At 46.2% G+C, this 21,539-nt stretch overlaps 1 protein-coding gene and 1 long non-coding RNA gene across 6 annotated transcripts in view; one reads left to right on the top strand and one right to left on the bottom strand.

The window, feature by feature from the left end:
- The window catches only part of IRS1 (insulin receptor substrate 1), a 58,699-nt gene extending 53,206 nt beyond the window's left edge, over positions 1-5,493 (bottom strand). For 3 of the 4 annotated variants that reach the window (XR_013966610.1, XR_013966611.1, XR_013966612.1), the window contains exon 1: positions 1,537-5,405. Coding sequence is in view for 1 of the 4 variants with exons in the window: in XM_080799749.1 (XP_080655875.1) it covers positions 1,558-5,271 (3,714 nt within the window). In the remaining 3 variants the exon portion in view is untranslated. Of the gene's footprint in view, positions 1-1,536 lie in introns of all 4 variants that reach the window. The other variant, XM_080799749.1, reaches the window with a different exon arrangement.
- On the top strand, positions 2,248-19,248 carry LOC308340518. 2 transcript variants are annotated; one of them, XR_013966615.1, is made up of 3 exons: positions 2,248-2,666; positions 10,131-10,226; positions 18,761-19,206. It is a non-coding gene; the product is annotated as an uncharacterized lncRNA (long non-coding RNA). The 2 variants fall into 2 exon arrangements; XR_013966614.1 differs by lacking the exon at positions 2,248-2,666 and adding an exon at positions 8,242-8,330 and having other exon boundaries at positions 18,761-19,248.
- The last annotated feature ends 2,291 nt before the right edge of the window (positions 19,249-21,539 follow it).

The raw sequence follows: 21,539 nt of genomic DNA, 5'->3' as shown, positions 1-21,539 counted from the left end.
GTGAATCAAGAAAGTAAACACTGAATGCTAATCAAGTGATACTTGTATAGCATACCACCTAAAATCTTAGTCTGAATGTTTGTGTACCTGTATCTTGTTCTAGAAAACAGCGAATGATATGGGTCAGATATTAGAAACTGGTTAGAATCAAGGAGACTGAGACCACATAATAAACAAATACCTACCAAGAGGAACCCAATGCACAATTTCTGATGAATGGACACACACTTAAAAGCTCGTTCTATGAAGCATCCATCAAAAAGTCTATCACAAGATAATGAGTTTGTCAGAATAAAGTGTTTCCAAATGCTGGAAACTTCTGCATTGCCAACTCATAGCATTATTTGCAAACTATACTCCTCTTTTCTTCCCACAATTATGACCACCAGAAAACAGGCTCAACAGAATGAAGGACAGGCAAATTTCCTGTTACAAGTGTTTTTCATTTTCAATAGAGCCTTAGCCACCAAAGATGGAAAGCCAACTTTCAACACGTACTGGGGTGCCTAATCTTACACTGAAAGGCAAACAATAAACGCTCTAAAAATGGAAGAGTACTCCTAGCCTTTCCAGCAAATGCAAAACAAAACCATTTCCCTAACACAATACTCCTTCTTTTCAAAGTAAAAATGTTAAGTAATTTCACAGAAGATGTACAGTAGCCCCCAAATGATCTGTGTGATGTCTCCCTGCAGGCCTTTGCAAGAGCAGACAACTGTAAGGCAGACATGCTGGGATGAATTTCCATAACTCTTCACTAATAATGGGTCCCAGACACACGCAGACTTTACTGCAGACCCCGTGCAGAAGCAGCCACACCTGTGAGGTGGTGGGTCGGTGTGTGAAAGATATTTCACAAACCCTGCTCAGGAGCAAAAAGAGAATGTCACCCATAATTACTTTCTACAGAGAATCATAAATAGACAGGCATTTCTCCCTAAATATGTAAGCCTAAACAAGCTCTTACTCCTGAATCTTTTTAAGGCAGCAAGAATAAAAACTGATATTTCCGCTGCTATTTATGTTGCCTCGGTATTGTGAAATCACAGAATTAAAGTACACGGAGCAACTTGATAAGATCATCCTTCAGAGCTCCAAGAAACTATCTGAAATGAAGAGTTTGGTTCAGCCCCTGTGCTAACAAATATTTCTGTTGAGCTGTTCCTTCTAGGGACTGACCTAAATATATAGTCAAAAGAAAACTTCAGTAAAGAGAACAAGGTTCTTATATATGAACTTCACAAGCCTCAGAACTGGTATAGGGTGTATATTTTGCTAATGCTACAGTAAGTACTTCACTTGGAAGCCTCAAATGAAAGGCCTCCGGGGCCGCAGCTCCAGCGGGCTTACTGGACAGTAAGCCAAGTGTCCTGGTGGGGGGAGCACCTTGTGTGCCCTCCCTTCCCCCATCCTGTGAAAGCACTCCCTAAGGAAGCAGTGAGCAGGAGAGGAAAGGGGCCTAGGCAAAGAGGAAGAGAATTCCAGCACAATGTTAAAAGCAGTTTTGTCTTCTGACTTTGTCACCATGAAACGCACCTGCTGTGATGTCCAGTTGAGCTACTGGAGGTCCTCTTGCTGCTTCTGGAAACTGATGCTGGCATAGGCGCTTAAATCCTCACTGGAGCGGCTGGTTGAGCTGCTCTCACTGCTGCCCAGAGGCTGATGAGGGGGCGGGGGCGGGGGCGGCTGCGGTTGAGTGGGGCGCTCCTGAGGGCGCTGTTTGAAGTCCTTGACCAGATCCAGGTCTATGTAGTTAAGCCCATTCTCCAAACCCCCAGCAGCCCCACACACTGGGGTCGGCTCCTTGCCAGCTCCCCCGAGCTCCCCAGGCCTCAGCCACACATTCTCAAAGGAAGCAGAACTGTGGCGTTTCATATCCTCCGTGCTGCTGCTGCCACCACCGCTGCCCCCTACAGCTGCCCCCCCTCCAAAGGGCACCGTGTTGCCCGCCCGGGTGGCACTAGGTGTGGAGGAGAAGGTCTCAGAGCTATGCCTCCTCCGGCACCCTTGTGGGTCCGCACGGATCACTTTGGCACTCTGGTTCCGGTTGGGACTGAGGTTGACCCGGGTGAAGGCGCTCATGGCCCCAGGTCCCTGTGGGGCTCCCAGCAGGGAAGAGCGAGCCACCAGCTCCCCTGCTTTCTGAGGTGCAGTGGTGGGGGAAGCAGAGGCTGCAGAGGACGAGGGAGCCGCTGCTGTGGCCCCTGGAAGGCCGGCCTCCTCCACAACGCCTGTCCTCATGTCAGCATAGCTGATGGGGGCAACTGGTGAGGTGTCCACGTAGCTCTGCCCGGGACAACCCATCTGCATGGTCATGTAGTCCCCCCGGCTGCTGGGCACTGCCCGGGTAGGCCGGCACATGCTAGCAGCTCCAGGAGGTGCAGGGCCCACTCTGCCTGGCCGGACCCCAGCGCTCTCCTGCCAGGTCGCCCTCCGGCCTGGCCCCAGGTCCATGTTCATGTATTCCTCCGTGCCAGTCTCTTCCTCTCGGGGAGCTGGCTGGAGCTGGGACGGACACCTAACAGAAGGCGAGCTGCGGGAAGCCACAGGACCAGACAAGTATCCCGGCTGATCACTCCCAAATTCAATGTTCACATATTCCCCCGGGCTCTTGGGCTCTGGAGGGTGCAGCAGGGATGGCTGCTGCTGCTGCTCTCGGACCCGAGGTAAGGTGCTGGCCTTGGGATCCCCCAGCGACAGCCTCGTGGGCCGAGCCAGGCGGCTGTTGGTCTGGGCAGCTGTGTCCACCTTTCGAGGCAGATGGGGCTGCAGGACCTGATGGTGGATATGTGGGAGGCCAGGATCTGGCCTCACCCCACAGTATCCCCCTCCCAGGCTGTCACTGCTGGTGGAGGAGGAGGAATCTTCTGCCGCTGCAGCATAGAGAAGGCGACCAGAGCTGGAGGAAAGGCGAAGGTGTTGGTGCCGAGCACTCTCCTCCAGCTCCCCAGGGCGCTGGGTGTGCTTAAAGGACCTTGGCAATGAGTAGTAGGAGAGAACTGGCTTGTGCTGGGGGTCTTCCGGGCCATAGTAGCAGTCGGAGGGGCTGCTGGTGTTGGAGTCCCCCACTGGTGACATGTTCATGTAGTCACCAGTACAAGACAAGAGCTTGCCGCTGCCACTCTCCCCAGGCAGCTTGGGATGCGGCAGGGCAGAACCATGGTGGCCCCCAACCCCATTTGTCCACAGCTTGCCATAGCTGCTCCCAGAAGGGGCAGCACCAGTGCTGCTGCTGGGCCCACCTCCAATGTCAGGGGAGCAGCTGCCGCTCGGGGACATCATCATGTAGCCATTGGGGTCCACTCGCTGGGGATGGCGTCTGATTGGGTTGATGATCTGCTGGGGTGCAGACACGCTCTTGGGGCTCATGGGCATGTAGTCCCCACTGCCCTTTCGGCTGCTGGGTACTGGCGCCACTCCTGGGGACATGGGCATGTAGCCATCATCAGTATGGAGAGTGGAGGCATCTGGGCGGTGGTGGCCCCCACGCCGGTCCAAAGGGTGCATTTCCAGACCCTCCTCGGGGTAGGAGTGGGTGGGCACGAAGGCAGAGTGCCGGTAGCCAGGCAGTCGGCCTCCACTGCCACCTCCTGGTGGGTAGGCAGGCATCATCTCCGTGTATTCCTCAATGGAAGCCACAGAGGACTGGGATGGGGTCTTCTGGTGGGAAATAGTAGGGGACGTGCCAGCAGAGTGAGTCCGCTTTCGGAACCGATTATCCAGATCTGTAGCACTGGCTGCTTCATCCCCAGCCAGAGCTGGGCTCGTGCCCAAACCAGTTCCTGGGATGTAGCGGTGACCGTTGCCACCCCGAGGCAAAATGTAGTGACCATTGGGGGCGGCGAGGGTGGAGGACCCTTTGCCCCCCATGCAGATGTAGTTACTCAGCTCCTCTTCACCGCGGGCTGGTGGGGTGTGGCCCAGGGAATCTGGGGTGACACTGCGGAAGGAACTTCGGAAATCGCAAGGGCTGGAGCCGTACTCATCCGAGGAGATGAAGCCGCCATCGCTGGGGGATCCCGACACAGAAGCACTAGATCTCCGTGGGAAAAGACAGTCCGAGGTGGAGCCGTGGCCACTGGTGCTGCTGGACGACAGACTGACCGGGCTGGTGGCAGAAGGTGAGCAGCGAGAGGAAGGCATGGGGATGGAGCGGCTGTGGTTGAGAGGGGGGTGTAGCCGGGAGCTGCCGCGATGCCGGTGGGCGTGGGTCCTGTTGGTGCTAGGACTCACGGGGCTGCCGTCCACCGAAGCCGGCCGGGACATGGTGCCTTCGCCGTCACTGGACGCACGCACACGGAAGGAGCCCTGCTTGCCGCCCACCATGCTGGCCGGAGAGGTGGCGGTGATGCTCTCGGTGCGAGAGCGGCGCGTCAGCCCCACCTGGCTGGGCGGGGGGTTGTTGAGATGGTGCCTGCGCAGGGGGACGCTGATGGGGTTGGAGCAGTTGGAGGAGGACTGGCTCTTACTTCGAGGACGGAACTCATCGCTCATGGCCCTCATGGCCTCCAGGATTGTCTCGTGCATGTTCTGGGCCACCACAGAGTCATCCACCTGCATCCAGAACTCCCCAGGTCCCGTCACTGCGGAACGGCCCACCTCGATGAAGAAAAAGTTCTCTGAGTGGCCGCAGCGTCTGATGTTCATCAGCTGCAGCACCACAGCCGCTGCCTCGGAGTTCAGCTTCACGAAGCTGATGGTCTTGCTGGTCAGGCAGAGACGGTAGATACCAATCAGGTTCTTTGTCTGACCCAGGCCCTTGGGTTTCAGGATCACCTGCCAGACCTCCTTGAACGCAGGTCCTGGGGGCACGTCCCCGTAGCTCAAGTCCTCCCCGGCCTCCCCGAGGCCAGAGCTGCCGCTGCAGCTGCCCCCACCTCCTCCTGCCCCGGGGGCTGCCGCCCCGTCGTGGTGGCCCTTGGCCCGGTTGTGCAGCTGCAGGAGGGCCTGGTACCAGCTGTCCTGCTCCGCCTCGCTGTCCGCCGCGATGGCAAAGTGCTCGTCCCGGGTGTAAAGGGCCACCAGGTGCTTGTTCTTGGAGTCGGCCCGCTTGTTGATGTTGAAACAGCTCTCGAGGGGGATCGAGCGTTTGGGGGCGCTCGACTTGTGTCGCCACTTCTTCTCGTTCTCGTAGTACTCGAGGCGCGCCGGGCCCCCCGCCTCGCTGGCCGCCCGCAGCACGAAGAAGCGCTTGTGCATGCTCTTGGGTTTGCGCAGGTAGCCCACCTTGCGCACGTCCGAGAAGCCGTCGGTCTCGGGAGGGCTCGCCATGCTGCCGCCGCCGCCACCGCCGCCGAGGAGAGGGAGGCGCCGAAAAACAACCGGGTGGGGGGCGGAGGCTCCTCGCCGCGGCCCCGCACATGCAAACAGGGCTAGAGACAGCCGAACCCCCGACTCTGAAAGCCACGCCGCCCCCCGCGCCGGGGAGGGGCAGCCGAAGGGGGACGCAGCTGCTGCGCCAAGGAGACGGCCTCGGCTGAGTTTACAGGCGTTTCATGCCCTGGGGGGAGGCAGTGCGTCCAGGGTGAGTGAAGCCCGGATCCTCCGAGAGCCGAGTCTCCTCGCAGCCGCCGCGGCCAGGAAGGGGCGAAGATGCATCTCTTGCCACCCGGGCTGGAGTCTGGCGCAGACAGGCGGCGGCGGCCAGGGGTCCCCGCGTTGCCCCTCCAGGCGCGCGCGCCTTCCCTCCTGAGTTCCCCTCTGGAAGTAGCGATTCCCGAGGCAAATTAAATATCCTTGGGCAGGGGGAGGCGAGCTGCCAAGTCCCAACGTTGCACGGGGTTCTCCCTCCTCCTCCTCCTCCTTCGCCTCCTCCTCCGCCTCTTCCCACCCCCCAACCGCCCCGCCGCCACCAGCCGCCCAAATACCAGCTCAATCGCAGAGACCGCGGCGCTGCGGCCGTTGCTGCTGCTGCTGCCGCCGCCCGCAGACGGGTCCGCTGCAGCCCCCATTCGGGCCCATCTCGGCGGGCGGAGAAAGTGCCTTTTCCACGCAAAACGCTACTAGGCAGCCGAGGGAGCTGGGGACGCGCCGGAGGGACAGGCTCATCCCTGCCCCTCGCTCCAGTCTGCAGGGGAGGAGGGGAGGGGACGAGGGCGGGAGGCAAAGGGGGAGGTTTGGGAAGGAGTCGGGGAAGACGCCTCTTCCCCGGGAGGCGCTGCCTCTGCAGTTACTTCTCCCCTCCTCCCTCCTCCTCCTCGGAGAGTTGCCGAGAGCCCCAACCAAAACAAGCGGCGGCGTCTGGCTCTGCGCGCCGGCCCCCGCCGACCGCGCCGCCGTCTCACTCGGAGGAGAAAAACACGTGACGGAGCCTCCGCGCTCCGCAGCCCGGCCGCCGCCGCCGCCGCCGGGAGGCTCCCGCCCGGGTCTCTACATTCCCGGCCGAGCCCGCCCCGCGCCCGCCCCTCTCCGCCCCCCGGCCGTGCCGCAGCGGCGCCCGCCCTGGGCCCCGGCGCAGCGCTCGGGCAGCGCCCCTGCGCGGCCGCCAGCCCCGGCGCAGAGCCCTCCTCCCCGCGCGCCACCCAGGGCGCCCCCGGCCCGCAGGAATCCCCGCCGCGGGTGCGGGCGGGTGTGTTTGGGTGGCTACCCGAAAGCACGAGGGGAGTCTGGGAAAACGGCAGCGGGGGGGGGGGCGAGCTCGGGAAGACGCAGGAGTGAGGGTGGGGGGCGGCGGGGGGGGGCTCTGCGGCTACGGGGCCCTGAGTGGGAGGGTCCAGGGAGGAGGGGGCGCGGGAGCTGAGCTAGATCTTACCTAACAGGTAAGATCGACCCCTAGAGAGGCAGGTTTCTAGTCAAGCCTTTTCCTCCCAGAACATATAAAAGCTAGATTTCAGTTTCAGGGTGATAGGCCACTGTGAGGAAATCTGTATTTTTATAAGGTCTACTAAGGGACTTCTGGGCCAGCCTTCCACCTTGGAATCCCCGAAATCACTGCAGGGAGGTACCTCGAAGGAACAGAGGGACGCCCAAGGGCATATATTGGGAGATTCTGGTCACTCCGAAACGAAAAGAGGGATCCGGGTATTGTGTCCACTTGTCTGGCTCTGTGGGGCTAGCCGCTGATCAATTAGGGAGAAAATGTAAATATCACGGCTCCCCCCACCTTCTTCCTAGGGAAGGGGCGGGGATCCACAGGGGTAAAGTCTTGGCGAAAAAATGAGATGCCCCTTATCATATTCCGGAATCTATCTGAGTTTTTAAAAAGATGTTAGGGACCTAGAGAGGGTTCATAAGGCCAAAACCCTATTGTGTAAATATTGGCTTAAGTGTTTGTTTCACGCACAGCTTCCACACCCATTGAACCGCCCTATAAAATTTTTACCCTTGACCACAAGGATAATCGGGAGAAAACAAGGATCGTGCCAGCTCGACGCTAAGGGAAAATGGGTACTTCACGAGTAGAACAGGCCAGCATCCTGGATCTACTTGAACAGACTCTTACAGTTACCTTGGGGTATCATTCTCACCACAAGCAAACGCTCGCCAAAGTTGTTTTTTCTTTTTCTTTTCTTTTCTTTTTCTTTCTTTCTTTTTTTTTTTTTTTAAGCTGACCTATAAACAAGCAGTGTGTCCCTTGCTTGTCCGGCTGGCAGTAAGGACCCTACGAAGATGACGTTTGTCATTTGGTGTAGTGCTGTCTTATTTAGCCCCCCTCCCCATTCCTGGCCGGTTTGGGGTTTCCGTCCTCTCTCCACGCCGGAGACCGTCCTTTGCCTCCAGCTCTCAGACACTGCGGGATGCTTGCGGGGAAACGCAGCGGTGGAAGTGCTGGGCATGCTCGGTGGCCCGGCCCGCTGGGCGGCGAGGAGCGCGCCTGGGCCTAAAGCGGGGGTGGGGGGCGGGGGCTGTTTCTTGAGGAAGCCTGCTGATTGGTAGGCCTGCCTGTCTTTCAAGCCTTGCTTTGCAGGAGGGGAGGTGGGGACAGAGGGTGAGGGTACCAAGGTAGGTTGCGAAGCGTAGTAAAAAAAAATAAAAGAGAAGAACCATAGGCGCCATTCAGTGGCGTATGATACGTGAATTGGGGGACCTGGCATCTGCGGAAGTCTGGGAGCTTCTCATTTCTCCTCTTACCTTCAGGCTCCCCAACATCATGCGGGCTCATCTAAACCTGGTTAATCTATAATTTGTGTACACACTGTTGAATTGAGAGCCCGCCCTTCTCTCCCTCTGACAGCTTGGTGATGAGGGCACACGTGCCCACTACTGCAAAGCTATAAATAGCAGATATTTGGAGCTGGTAACGAGGCGGTAACAACAGGGGCCGAGTTGCTGGGAGCATAGCTTGCTTAATGGGGAGCAGCGGAGGGGGATGCGAAGCCAGGAAGACTGAAGTTAGTAGTAAAGTATAATTGTGTGGGGTTTTACCCTTGGCAAGAAAAAAGTAAGATAAAAAGATTGTTTTTTTCAAAAGTAACGACGTAATCTAAGGCCAAAGGGCTTTTTACAGGTTTGATGGTTAGCGCGGGTCGAGTGGAGGATATTTCACATAGTGCATAGACTTTAACTTTTCAAATGACCTTCTTCCTCCCCCCATCTGCCCCCCAAAACTAAAGGGAATATACCTCTATAGAAAACAAAATATTCATTGCTAAAAGGAGGAGAAGGCAGGAAGATCAATTTAATTTGCAAATATTCTGTAATAACCTTCACAGAAAGGTTTGTATTTTAATCATATAAAACAAATTATTACATAATATAAAAATCTTTTTAAAAAATATGTCTCAGTGGGAAAGGATTTCTGCCCTAAAAATTTAATTTCAGGGCTAAAATGTTCTATAGAAATCACGCAATATGCCAGATTGCTGCAACAAATTCTGTTCAGACCAGCGGGTTTCAGGCGGAGGGTAATTGCTGATCATGGGATGTTACTGCCATTTCTTCCTACTTTCTGATGTTTTACTACCAACGTTAAAGATGGTTGGTATTTACTCTAATTATACTATAGTAAGTTAATTTGTTCTTCACTTTTTTTATTAATGGGTTGAGATAACTCTGGAAACGCACATTTGGTTCATATAAGATACAGACTAGAAAGAGATGCTTTTGTGGAATCCGAAGTAGTTTGGAGCAGGTACAAGTATTATCCTGTCACCGTACGCTAAATTAGTCTTGTGGCATACTGTAATGAAATACGCTGTATGAAACATTAAGTCCTAGCTGAAAATTCACAGAAACCAAAAAGCAACCTATTACCAAATATATTGCTCAATGCTGCCATCTATAGGCTAGAGATGATTTGTGTAATAAACTAAAGTGCATCTTAAAAGTGAAACAGCTGAAATGGCTCATCAGAACACTGGGACAGTTATGTTGATATTCACAAAGGAAGTTATGCTTCTAGGAGCTAAAACTTAGTATGCCATGGATGCACTGTTGGGCAATATGTCTAAAATTAGCTTTGAAATGAAAAAATTGATCTATGTGTAATGCTATCAGGGACATACACAAACTTTATAAATTATTACATATATCCTTAAAGCAATCTCTAACTAGAAACTTATTTTGGTTATTAATTAATATGTTGTAAGTTAAACATTTTATATTTTGTCAACATAGAGAAGTATAAGTTACTGTCAAAAATAAGTTACTTTTCAAAAAAAATTTGAATTGGCTGAAGGCACAACTAAGCATTTGACAATTAGAAAGTATGTCCTATATCAAAACATGTTCTACTTAGGATAAATAGCTTGTACCTGGATGAGCTGCTTAAATATTGTCATCTGTTAAAAAAAAAAAGTGGCACCTTAGAATGATTCTTGAAGGGAAATAAAAACTTGCCAATTTTCCCATTGTAATATCTATTTTTTATTTTAAGATAGCTTCATAGTAACAAATATTTGAATGCCTACTCTGCAAGGTGATATGAAATATATAAAAGAGACAGCTTCTTATGGCTTTCATGGGATATTAAGAGATACAAAATAAGGATGAATGATACCCAAAGTAGTGTGTGTGTGTGTGTGTGTGTGTGTGTGTTAAATGTCGGATAACGGGTATTTACTGAGAGCATGTGGAGATCATGGTGGATGAAATAACTAAAGAAATCTTTGTGAAGGAGAGAAACTTTAAGCTTGAACTTGAAGGGTGGCTCTCACTTAGGTAAGTGATAGACAATTTTTTCCTCATTTCAGGTGCTATGGAGTACCTCCTTTATCAGGCATGAAGCTGGGCACTGAAGATTTAGATTCCTGACATATGATCCTGCCCACAGGAACCTTACAGTAAAGGTGAGAAACAAATGAGTACAATTACAGAGCACTGTGATCTCTCTTTAAAAAACTAGGCACAGCACAAATGAGATCCAATAACAACCTATCACCCTCTGATTTAAAAGTCATCGATCACAAACAATATGATTTGGGAGCCTGGAGATGCCCCTCCCTTAATAACCTTGTTCTCTCGCTCCCTCTTTTTAAGATTTATTTATATATTTTAGAGAGAGAGAGAGAGTTCGCAAGGGGCGGAAGGAGCAGAGGGAGAGAAACCTCAAGCAGACTTCCTGCGGAGCATGGAGCCCAGCTGAGGGCTCCATTCTACAACCCATGAGATCATAGCCTGAGCTGAAATCAAGAGTCCACTGCTTACCCGACTGAGCCCCCCAGGTGCCGCAACATTGTTCTCTCTTGTAATTAAAAGCTCTCCTCCTTTCAGATTAAAAAAAAAAAAAAGTGAAGTTGGGAAATTGAAAGTGATCTAGAGAGACACATTGGGCTTGAGAATCTGCTAGATCAAGGCTTCCTAAACCTGAGAATGTGTTAAAGCGCAGGTTCTGATTCAGAAGGTCAAGGGGAGGCTGCTGTCCTACATTTCTGACCCATTCCCAGGGATACTGATTTTGCCTGTATGTGTGGGCACCACCTTTTCTTTAGCATAGTTTCAGATAACTAATAATTGGTCAAAAGGCATGAGAATATGCTGCTGGGAAATGCAAGCTGAGTACTTACATTTCAGTATTCCAGACATTCCAAGAGAACAACAGCAATAAAGATTCTACTTAACTGAGGCGCTATTACATTGGGCCTTCTCTCTTTTCATTCACAGGTATCAAATCTTTCTGACAAGTGTGAAGAGTTATTGTCTCTCTTAAGCACTTGTGTGAGTGTCTTCCAAAGTGTGATTAAAAATGTAGAGTTCTGGCTACATCCAAGTCCTACAGAACCAAAATCTCTTAGAGAATGCTGGACCCCCACCATCTGCATTTTATTTGTATTTTTCACCATCTGCATTTTAAGCAGCATTCGAAGAGACTCTTATTCACACTAAATTTTAAGAATCAGTGGCTTAGGTACAAAGGAAAATGTTTAATTAAATATCTTGGGAACAGGTGAATGCACAGCCCTAGCCAGTAAACAAAAGTCTTTATCTGTGGGTTATTTACTGTATCTGAGGGGAGCAGGCAGTGACCCAGGCCTGGTACGTCTCTTGAGTCTTTGAGAAAAATCAGTTACAGGCAGTCAGCCAGTGAGAATCCAGTTCTGCTCTGATTTTGATTTCCTCCTCCCTCTATCCTAAAGAACTCAGAGAAGATCAACACACTGAGAACTAACACAGGATTTTAGAAAGGTGTTAACACCCTCAACAGACTATTTCAAACCTTTTGCTGTTTTTGGTATAAACAAAGCATCAAATAAACAAATGACTGAGGTTAGAAGAGAGGGAGAAAGTGAAAACTCTATGTCATTATTTAATTCTTCGATTTTGGAAATTTTGTTGATGGGTGATTTTTTTAGGTTAGTCCCTAATCATACCTATCTAAGAGACTTGCTTTGTCTTTTTAAAAATTTTATTGATTTAATATATTCTCATTTTCTATATTCTTTGGTAAGAACTGGAGGTTTGCCAGTCAATTTGTCATCTTAGATAATGCTACCAAGTCTTTTGGCCACTTAATCCAAGGAAGGAATCCCAGCTGTTTCTTGTATTCAAAGAGACATCTGTTCTATCTAGAAAAGCATGTGCCTAGAAAGATTTGTAGACTTTACAACACCTCTTGTTGGTTTCCCCCCATTGTTCATCTTAAAGTTGTCTTTTTGGTTCAGTATGTTTAGTCTAAAATTTGATAACCAAAAAATGTCTTCAAAATAATTCTGCAACTTTACTTGTTTTTTAATAAGAATGTCCATAATGATGAAGTTGTAATGCCTTCTATTGAGTAGTCAGGACCTGGAGGTAAAATATTGGTTTTCCTAACAAAGAATCCCCAGGTCTCCCAAGGCCCCTCACTTTTCTCCCACCCACCCCGCCATGGGAAGATTAATAATCACATCTTTTATTTCTTTTCTCCTTCTCCTTCTTCTTCTTCTTCTTGAAGTAACTCTTCAAATTGAGGCTGGCTTATGATTTCAAGTTCCTTTACTTAATAACAAAAACCAGGTATGCCCGGGTGGCTCAGTTGGTTAAGCGTCTGCCTTCGGCTCAGGTCATGATCACTGAGGTTCTGGGATGGAGCCTGGTGTCAGGCTCCCCATTCAGTGAGGAGTCTGCTTCTCCCCCCAACCCCCACTAGTTCTCTCTCTCTCTCTCTCTCTCAAATGAATAAAATCTTAAAAACAAAAACAAAACCCAACTGATTAAAAGCTTACGAATATGTGTGGATTAGGAACATGTGAGTTGATTTGAACTCAAGACGTGTAATTACATCGATAGCTCTGGTGTTGCCTGGTGCGGTTCTACATGTGGGCAGAGGGTCACCCACATCAGAATCACCTGGGCGCTTGTTGAATGTGCCGCTCTTTCTATCCCACCCCTGGCTCTACTAAATCGGGTGCTCTCTAGGTTAATGTGCACTTCCCCCATTGAGTTTTTAAAGATTTTTTAAAATTTATTCATTTGAGAGAGATACAGAGACAGAGCAAGCACAAGCAGGGGGAGGAGCAGAGGGAGGGGGAGAAGCAGACTCCCCGTGGAGCTGGGAGCCTGACATGGGACTCAACCCCAAGACCTGGAGATCATGACTAGAGCGGAAGGCAGATGCCCAACCAGCTGAGCCACCCAGGCGCCCCTCCCCCATTGAGTTTTATGTGTGCTAAGATTTGAAAACCACTCATCAGCCTAAATATAAAACCATATATTTTAAATGAAAATATTATATGAAATACACAAGAACTAACTTTTGGTCAATAGTTTTATTCTGAAATATTCTACTGCAGTGACTTAAAAACTTTTTTTTTTTTTTTGGTAAAAATTTCATTATTTATTAGAGTGAGAGAGAGAGGAGAGAGGGAGAGAGAAACCTAAGCAAACTCTAGGCTGAGAACAGAGCCTGACATGGGGCTTGATCCCACAACCCCAAGATCAGGACCTGAGTGGACATCAAGACTTGGCTGCCTAACCGGCTGCACCACCCAGGTGCTCCATGACTTAAAAACTCCACAACACTTGGTAAAAAATATTTGCAAACACATTGTACATCAAGCCCTGTACACATGCAGGCAAGTGCCTGAAATACAACCTATCCTTGTGTCTTGCAGTGCACTCAAATCTTTTTACTCTTCCCTCTCTCTTTCTCATGCTCTTCCTCCTTTAATGCTTGCTAGGACCCACTAAATTAGTTTCCCAGCACATGAAGGTGTCATGATCTGCAGTTGCCTCACTATATGAGTATTTCTGAATTCCAAATCAGTCACCACTTCTAGTTCCTTCGTTGTGCTAACCATCAAGTCTCTTAAGGAGGAAATGCATATCATACTTCCAATGGATTCTAGTTCATTTAAATTTATACTATTTTTAGTACAAACCAAATATGATTTTTTCACTACCTTTTTTCTTAAGCTGAAGCCACTCTGTCCCTGCTAAGCCATGAACTCTGCTACACTCGAATTTTCCATGTATCTTAACAATAGAAATCTAAATACAGATGAAAGGCGAATTGAGAACACAATGTAATTCAGTTACTATTTTCTTGAAGATTACAGGCATTTATTATCATGCCCCCATTTTATTCTCTTGTAATATTGAGTGAATGTCATTCACCTTGCCCTGTGTATAAAGCATTTGGGGGAGAGAGGTGAAGTAGACATAAATGCATGTAAAATATATTCATGTAATTTTATATTTTATTTTCTACCAGTTTTGGATTGAGGCTACATAGGAAAGGGACTCTCCTTTTTTGTTGTTGTTGTAAAGGAGATGTATTTAAAAATGAATTACTTATTAGTAATTAAAAATTACTTTTATTGACATTAGTTTCATTAAACTAGTTAAAATGTTAAATGTCATTTTCTAACCAATTTACCAAGCATAAATTTCTCCAAGTACTAGGAAATTCAGTTTTTAAGGGCTAATTCTCATTCATTCACTCAACAAATATTTATTGAACATTTACTATTTGTCAGTTGCTATTATAAGTGCTTGAGATACAGCACAAAGCAGATAGGTATCTGCTCTCAGTAAGGGAAGACAAATGGCAATAAAACTAAACATCTTAAATGATCAGAACATCTAGTATGTCAGAAGGTGATAAGTGCTATGAAAGAAAAAAAAATAAGGCAAGATTAGGAGGTTTGGGAGTGCTGGTAGTGGCAGAGGGTTGCTATTATAAGTAGGTGGTCCATCCAGGTACATCTCATTCAAGGAGGTAACATTGAGATCCGAAGGAGAGACCTAATAGCCAACTGGAAAATGGTGAAGTGTTTACGCAGAGGAAATAGCCAGGGCAAAGGGCCCAAATTAGGAACATGCTTGGCACATTCGAGGAAACAGTGAGGAAGGAAGAGTTGTTGAGGCCAAGTAGGGGAAGAGAGACTAGGAAGAAGAGAGATTGAGGATAGCACAGTAGATAAAATCAGAGAAGATCATGTGGTTCATTTTAAGGACTTTGGTTTTTACGCCGAATGAGATCGAAGCAGCTGGAGGGTGTTTCACAGAGCACTGGGAGAATCTGACTTATATTCCAAAGACCCATTGTGGCAGTTCTGTTGGGAACAGGCTGTCAGGGGAGAGGAGACAGTTGTGAAGGCAGAGGTGGAGAGACCTGTTAACAGGCTACTGCAGAAATCTAATCAAGAGGTGGAGATCCAGCTGGCAGCGGAGACAGGGAGGAAGTGGTCAATTCTGAGTATATTTTGAAGGTGGAGCAAGTAGGATTTGCAGGTAGTTTGGATGTGACATGAAAGAAAACGGTTTTTTGATCTGTGCAACCGGAAAGTTTAAGTTTCCATCAGCTGAGGTAGCATGTCAGTTTTCTATTGGTGGATTAACAAATCACTCCAAAGGACGTCTCTTAAAATGTCAGCTGCTTCATTATGCTCAAGGATTCTGTGGGTCAAGAATTCAGCCAGGGCACTATGAGGGTGGCTATCTATGTTCCATCATGTCTAGGACCCTGAATGGGATAACGTGAATCGTTGGGGGCAACTTGAATGGCTGGAGCCTGGAATTGTCTGCAAGTGTCTTCACTCCTATGTCGGGCACCTGGATTAGGATGACTGAAAGGCTGGGTCAGTCAGAATCCTTACACCTGCTCTCAACATGTGGCTAGAGCTTCTCTTGGCATGAAGGCTAAATTCCAAAAGGATCAAGGCTGCAGATGGAGCACCCCAAGAACAAACACGCAAAAGGGGGTGTCCCAAGAGAACCAGGCAGAAGTTGTGTAGCCTTTTATGACCTCATCTCAGAAATCATAGAGCTTCACTTCTGTATGTACTTGGTTGGTACAAACAGTCACCAACCCCTGCCCGATTAAAGGGGAAGGAACCTGGACCATATTTCTTCCTGGGAGGAATAACAAAGAACTGTGGCCATTTTTTAAAGTACCACAGATTGGATGACTGTGAGTAAACAGGTACAGGGATGATAGGAAGATCAGGAAGATTCAGTTGCTGATTGAAGAGAATGTTGATTTTCAGATGCTTGTTGAACCCTTAAGTGGAGATATCAAGTAGGCATTTGTATATATAAAGTTGTCATTGAAAAAGCTGGTCTAGGCAGAAGATGTAAATATGAGGGTTGTCAGCATATGTGAAATTGAAAGCCCTTGATACTGGACAAGACCACCAAGAGACAGAAAGTAGAGAATAGAATAGCACAGAGGAACCAGCAAAGGAGACTCAGAAGAGTGACTACTGAGGTTGTTCTCTTCAAGGAGAAGGGAAAGTACTATATCAGCAAGAAAAAAATCAACTATTGAGTCAATTGCTGCTGCTGATCCAGTCAGAGGAAACCTCAGAATGCGCACAGGCTTTAGCCTTATTGTGTTTGTGTTATATGTGAGACCAATCAGCATGATCTCAGGTGCACACAAAATGCTTGGGATAGGATTTGATTCTTCAGGGAAATCACTAGCATTCAACCCATTCCTCACATGAATATAGCACAGTAAATGTGTATAGAAAAATCTGTAGGGCTTACCTGGATAATTATGGCAACACATTTCATATTTCCTAAATAACTCTAACTTGAAATATTGCCATAGGATAAAGGTATTGAAGTATATTTGTTTGATGTTATATTAGATAATTCTCACCAAGGACTTTTACCTTCTTATCTCTGACACCTAGACTTCTAGACATTTCTTAAAATTCAGAAAGAAGGAGGTAAGGGGTGGGGGGTGGGAGGAGAAGGAGAGAGAGTCATAGAAAAAATTTCCAAGAGTATATGCCTTAATTTTTTTTACCAAACATTTAAATAATATTTTTAGATGAAAGCTTATTTCTGGAAACTTACTTCTAGATTAATCAAATTTTACTGATTAAAAAAATTTCCCAAATAAATGATAGCTCTTCCTTTTATCTTGAATTACTATTAAAGATCAATGGAAAGAATACAGTACATCCAAAAAGCAAATATAATGCTAGCACTTAATTTTAAGCTGGAAAAATAATAAATAAAATATTATGTAAAATAAATCAATGCCAACAATATAATTATGTGAGATAAAAATGACTGTGTCATTGATAGGCACACAATCTACCAGAATAGAAACCATACCTCTTAGAATCTTTATAGAACTGCAGAATAGACTTAAACACAGCTTTGTGAATTATGAGACTTTATTATTATTTTAGTTCTGCAGTTTTCCCACCCTAATATAAAAGTGAAAATAAAGAGAGTCCATATAATTTGTTTTATGTCCACTGTGAATGACAGTTTAACTATCCTGCCTCTACCCAGTGATGATCGTCTGATTCCCCCACGTGCCTGTGCTTGTGCTGACATTTGTATACACACTTCCCACAAAACTGCTTGCTCTCTTTCTGTTTGGCCAAGGTTGATCATGGTTTCTTTGTTGGTTACTGAGAGTATTTAAAATTAATAAAAAATATTTTCTTTTCTCTCTCAACAGCTTCCTCACTTTCTCTATTCCCTTTTCTTCCTCCTATCACATTTCAACTGAATCTAAAACAGTGCACTATGTGGTAGTTCAGGACCACGGAGAGCGTGACCGAAGGGGCGTTTCCAAAATATTCTAGTCATGTAGGTGGGGGAAAAGATGATTCTGGAATTGTTGCTGGACATCTTTCACTTAAAGGACATTATTATAAAGAATAACAGTAACATTCCAACTCCCTGATATTTAGGAGGAATGATTTTTCTGGACATTCTACCAGTGCTTTCTGAACATCTCGTTTGAATTCCATCTAAGGAGAAGATTCCAAAAGTATGGATAGCCAGAGATTCCAGAGATTGCCAGTGCAAAACATCTTTTGAAGTTTCGTGTTTATACTTTGCCACCTTTTCTCCTTTCTGACAGTTGTGAGACCCACCAGCCTACCACTGAAGAAAATTGAATTATACAGAGATGGACAGAGTTGTAATTGAATAGTTAGAGCCATGTGTGCAAGCTCTGGTCCTAGGTCTCTAGAACTGCTCTAGAATCTGCAGCTCATCCTTCAATTCTGTGAACCACTCAGAATTCATTCAATCATTATCCTCCCCTCTCTCTTAATTTTCCTGAATCTAGTTTCACTTGAGTTTTCTTACTTGCAACTGGACATGTCCTACTAACGCAGATAGGTAAAATTTAGATAGACAAATGAGAACAAATATAATTCTAGGCTAGGAACAAATAAGATTGTAGTCAAGGAGGTAGGGATGCAGCTTGGGTTGTTCTGGGATAGTGAGAAATTGGCTTAAGAACATTGAATGTTTTATAAGGAATGTATTTAAATAGCTTCTTTATACTAAACTGAGTAGGAGTATGAATTCTTTCAGCCTCTTCAGAAGGCAGTTGACAAGGGCTGTACAGATTTCAAATGCATATAACATTTGACCCAGCAATTCCACTTCTAGAAATGAATTCTAAAAAATAAATATATAAGGATATTCATCGAAATGTTCTTCTGTCATAGAAAATAACTGAAAACAACATACATGTCCATCAGTAGAAAATTGGTTAGATCTACATATTGAATTAACACTGTTATTGAAGATAATTCAGTAGATCTGTAGATTCCATTATGGAATCATCCTTGCAGGAAAAAAAAATGGTAAGACACAAACTATAATAAATGCTATCATTTTTTTTTAAAGAGCACATGTATATTTTCATACAGAAAAATTCTAGAAGGGCAAATAAGAAATCTTAGCATGGTTTTCTCTGGAAGAAGGACTTTTTATCCCATATTCAAGCAATCTAAGATTGTTTGCTTGTCTTTGCAACAACATTCACATATTACTACTTGAATTAAATTACTGTCAGTAAATACAACAAGGTAGAACAATGAACATTTTAATGATATATAATGGTTATCGCTTGCTTAGGAATTTCTATGTAGACGTTGTTTTAAGCTCATTAATATATTATCTTATTTGATCCTCACAGCAACCTTCTAAAGAAGAAAAGATTTCCTCAAATTGCACTAGTGGAGGTAATCAGGCTACTGGAACTCTAAGAGTCATCATGCCATGATTCCAAACTCTGGCTCCAAAGCCCTTGTGTTTCTTCTTTTTGCCAACCTGAACTGCCTCTGACTTTGTTGTTGTACCCCTGAGGACTTATTTCTGTGGATAAAAACTAAATCTCCAAAGCACCTGTGTGGCTCGGTGGGTTAAGCAGCTGATCCTGGGGTCCTAGGATCAAGCCCCACATGGGGCTTCCCTGCTCAGCAAGGAGTCTGCTTCTCCCTCTCCCCATCCTCTTGCTCATGTTCTCTCTTTCTGTCAAATAAATAAATAAAACCTCTTAAAAAAAAAAGAAAAAAGAAAAAAACCCTAAATCTCCCTGCAACCTACCAAGGATATCCAATAAAGATTTTCTTCGAAATGACTAATAAAACGAATCACTAAATAAACTTTCCCTTCTGTACCAGGTGCTTAGATGTGGCATAGAGATTTTCTTAAACTGACAGCCAAGGTATACACCACCTTATAAATTTTATTAGAGAGCAAAATTATGAAAACGGTTTCTCTCTCCAGCACTGGAAGATATTCAGTTGTTTAATCGGGATAATGACACAGTTGGACTTTCATATTGAATAGATCACTCTTGTAGTTTTGAAGGAGGGATTTAGAAGAGAGGAGATTGGAGGCACAGAGGTAGTTGACATGGAAATTTGTTGGGTATCTACCCAGCATTGTGTTTCTCCATCTTTTACCAAGAACACCCTGATATTCCATGGGTCAATTCACAGAAAGATTATTAGTTGAGATCTCAGATCTGGACTGCCTTGGGTCAACTGACACTGACACTTACCATCACTGTAAATGTTGACAATTCAATTTCTCTCATGTATCAATAACATGGAAATAAAATAGTATTTCACTGCATCATTATGATGGTTCAAGCAGATAGAGCTTATGAGTGCACAGTAAATATTAGTCATCATCACCACTATTATTGTTGTCCTCAATCACGTGTTTTGAATGGGATTAGTCCCACCACTCCTCGTCTCCACCCAACCGTCAATCCCCACCGCATTGCAGGACAGAGTCTACCACAGAGCAGCAAGGATCACAGAAATCCCGTCCTTAAAGAAGGCGCGACACTTCGTCGGTTTGACACTCTTAACTTACTTTATTTTTCTTAAATATCACCAGACACATTGTATACTTATTTATTCTCAAAAAGTAGAGAATGCATGGTTTGTTCACTGTTATCTTTAGGTGAGCAATAAAGAAAGGTGGCTGAAGAAAGAATTCCTGCCAGGGCACTATATGAACAATAGTGGAAAAGTCATGAAGAAACATGGGCATTCCATGTGGACTGGAGTAGGGGGAACATGCAGCTGGTCTACAAATGAAATCATGCACGGAAAGTATTTAGCACCCAGTAACCGTCATGATAGCTATGATAAGAAGTGGCAAATACAAAATCTTTAAGAAAAGTGTTCTCTTCATTCAAGAATCATTCAGGACATCTAGTGCCATGTTCTGTTTGTATACTCAACTATAGAACAGAATGCCATCACGTAATCTTAAGGGCCACACAGATGACTGTGAATGCAAATAGAAGAGTTTGGGCTTGTTTCACTCATAAAGAAGAGCACTGGGTATGAGAAACAGGCAAAGTGACATGAGCAGATCCAGGGAATAGAATAAAATGGGCAGGGGTAGCCTAGTTAGGAGTCCATTTCAACAGACCTAATGAGATAATGCAGTTCAGGGTTAGGTCTGTGATGGTAGAAATGAAGAGGAAGGAACAGATACTGAAAAAATCCAGAGGTGGAGACAATGGGTTTTGAAAACAGATTGGATGTCTGGGATAATTGTGAGAGACATCAAAGCTGACTGGAATTTTAATCCCCAGTGACTGGGAGGCTGGTGGGACATTTGTTTTTTCCCTCAGAGATAAAGGATTCTATTACTCATAGAAAAGGCAGGAGCCAGAAGTTGGCAGGTTTGCACCAGTTCCCCAAACCACCCAAGTCCACCAGGGGAACACAGGAGTTTGAGATGGATGTTGCACATAAGGGATGGGGGACAGGTTGGGACAGGAAAGGAGCCCAGGCCCCCAGCCCAGCAAGCAGCCAACAACAGTCCTTGCTGTCCCCCAGAGTGGGCAGTTAGGGCAGTCATGCTGTATGTCCCTTGACCCCGTAGTTGCTTGTGTGACTAGCTACAGAAACTGCTCAGCATCAGCAATTGGAGAAGCCTGCTGCCGGCTGACCACTCAGAATTTTCTGAGACTTCTTCCTGCCAGTGGTTGATGCCCCTTCCAACACCATTCTATTAAAGTGCATGCATTGGATTACTTGTTAGGTATAACCGGCTTGAATTTTTTTTCTTTTCTTGCCCCAAACTCAACCACATTAATTTTTTCTTCCTATAATCCTTATTCATGAACTGTAATTGTTAGTTATTTTGAGGGCATTGGTTATCTTCATGTAATTTCCCATCAGTAATTATGTGATGAGTTAATTTCTGTGATGGGCATGGTTGAAATTTTTTTTCTAAAAAAATTTTAATTTCTAAAATCACATTTCATCATGAATAATTTCCTAGAATCTGCCTTCTAGAATCCCACTTCTCTTCCAGTTTGGGGATTCTCTTTTCTTTTCTTTTAGTATTTTATTTATTTATTTATTTTGACAAAGAGGGATGGTACAAGCAGGGGGAGAAGCAGACGGAGAGGGAGAAGCAGGCTTCCCGCTGAGCAGGGAGCC

This window comes from Martes martes (genome assembly GCF_963455335.1).
Source record: "Martes martes genome assembly, chromosome: 3".
NCBI lineage: Eukaryota > Metazoa > Chordata > Mammalia > Carnivora > Mustelidae > Martes > Martes martes.
This window is presented reverse-complemented; position numbering and strand designations above follow the sequence as displayed.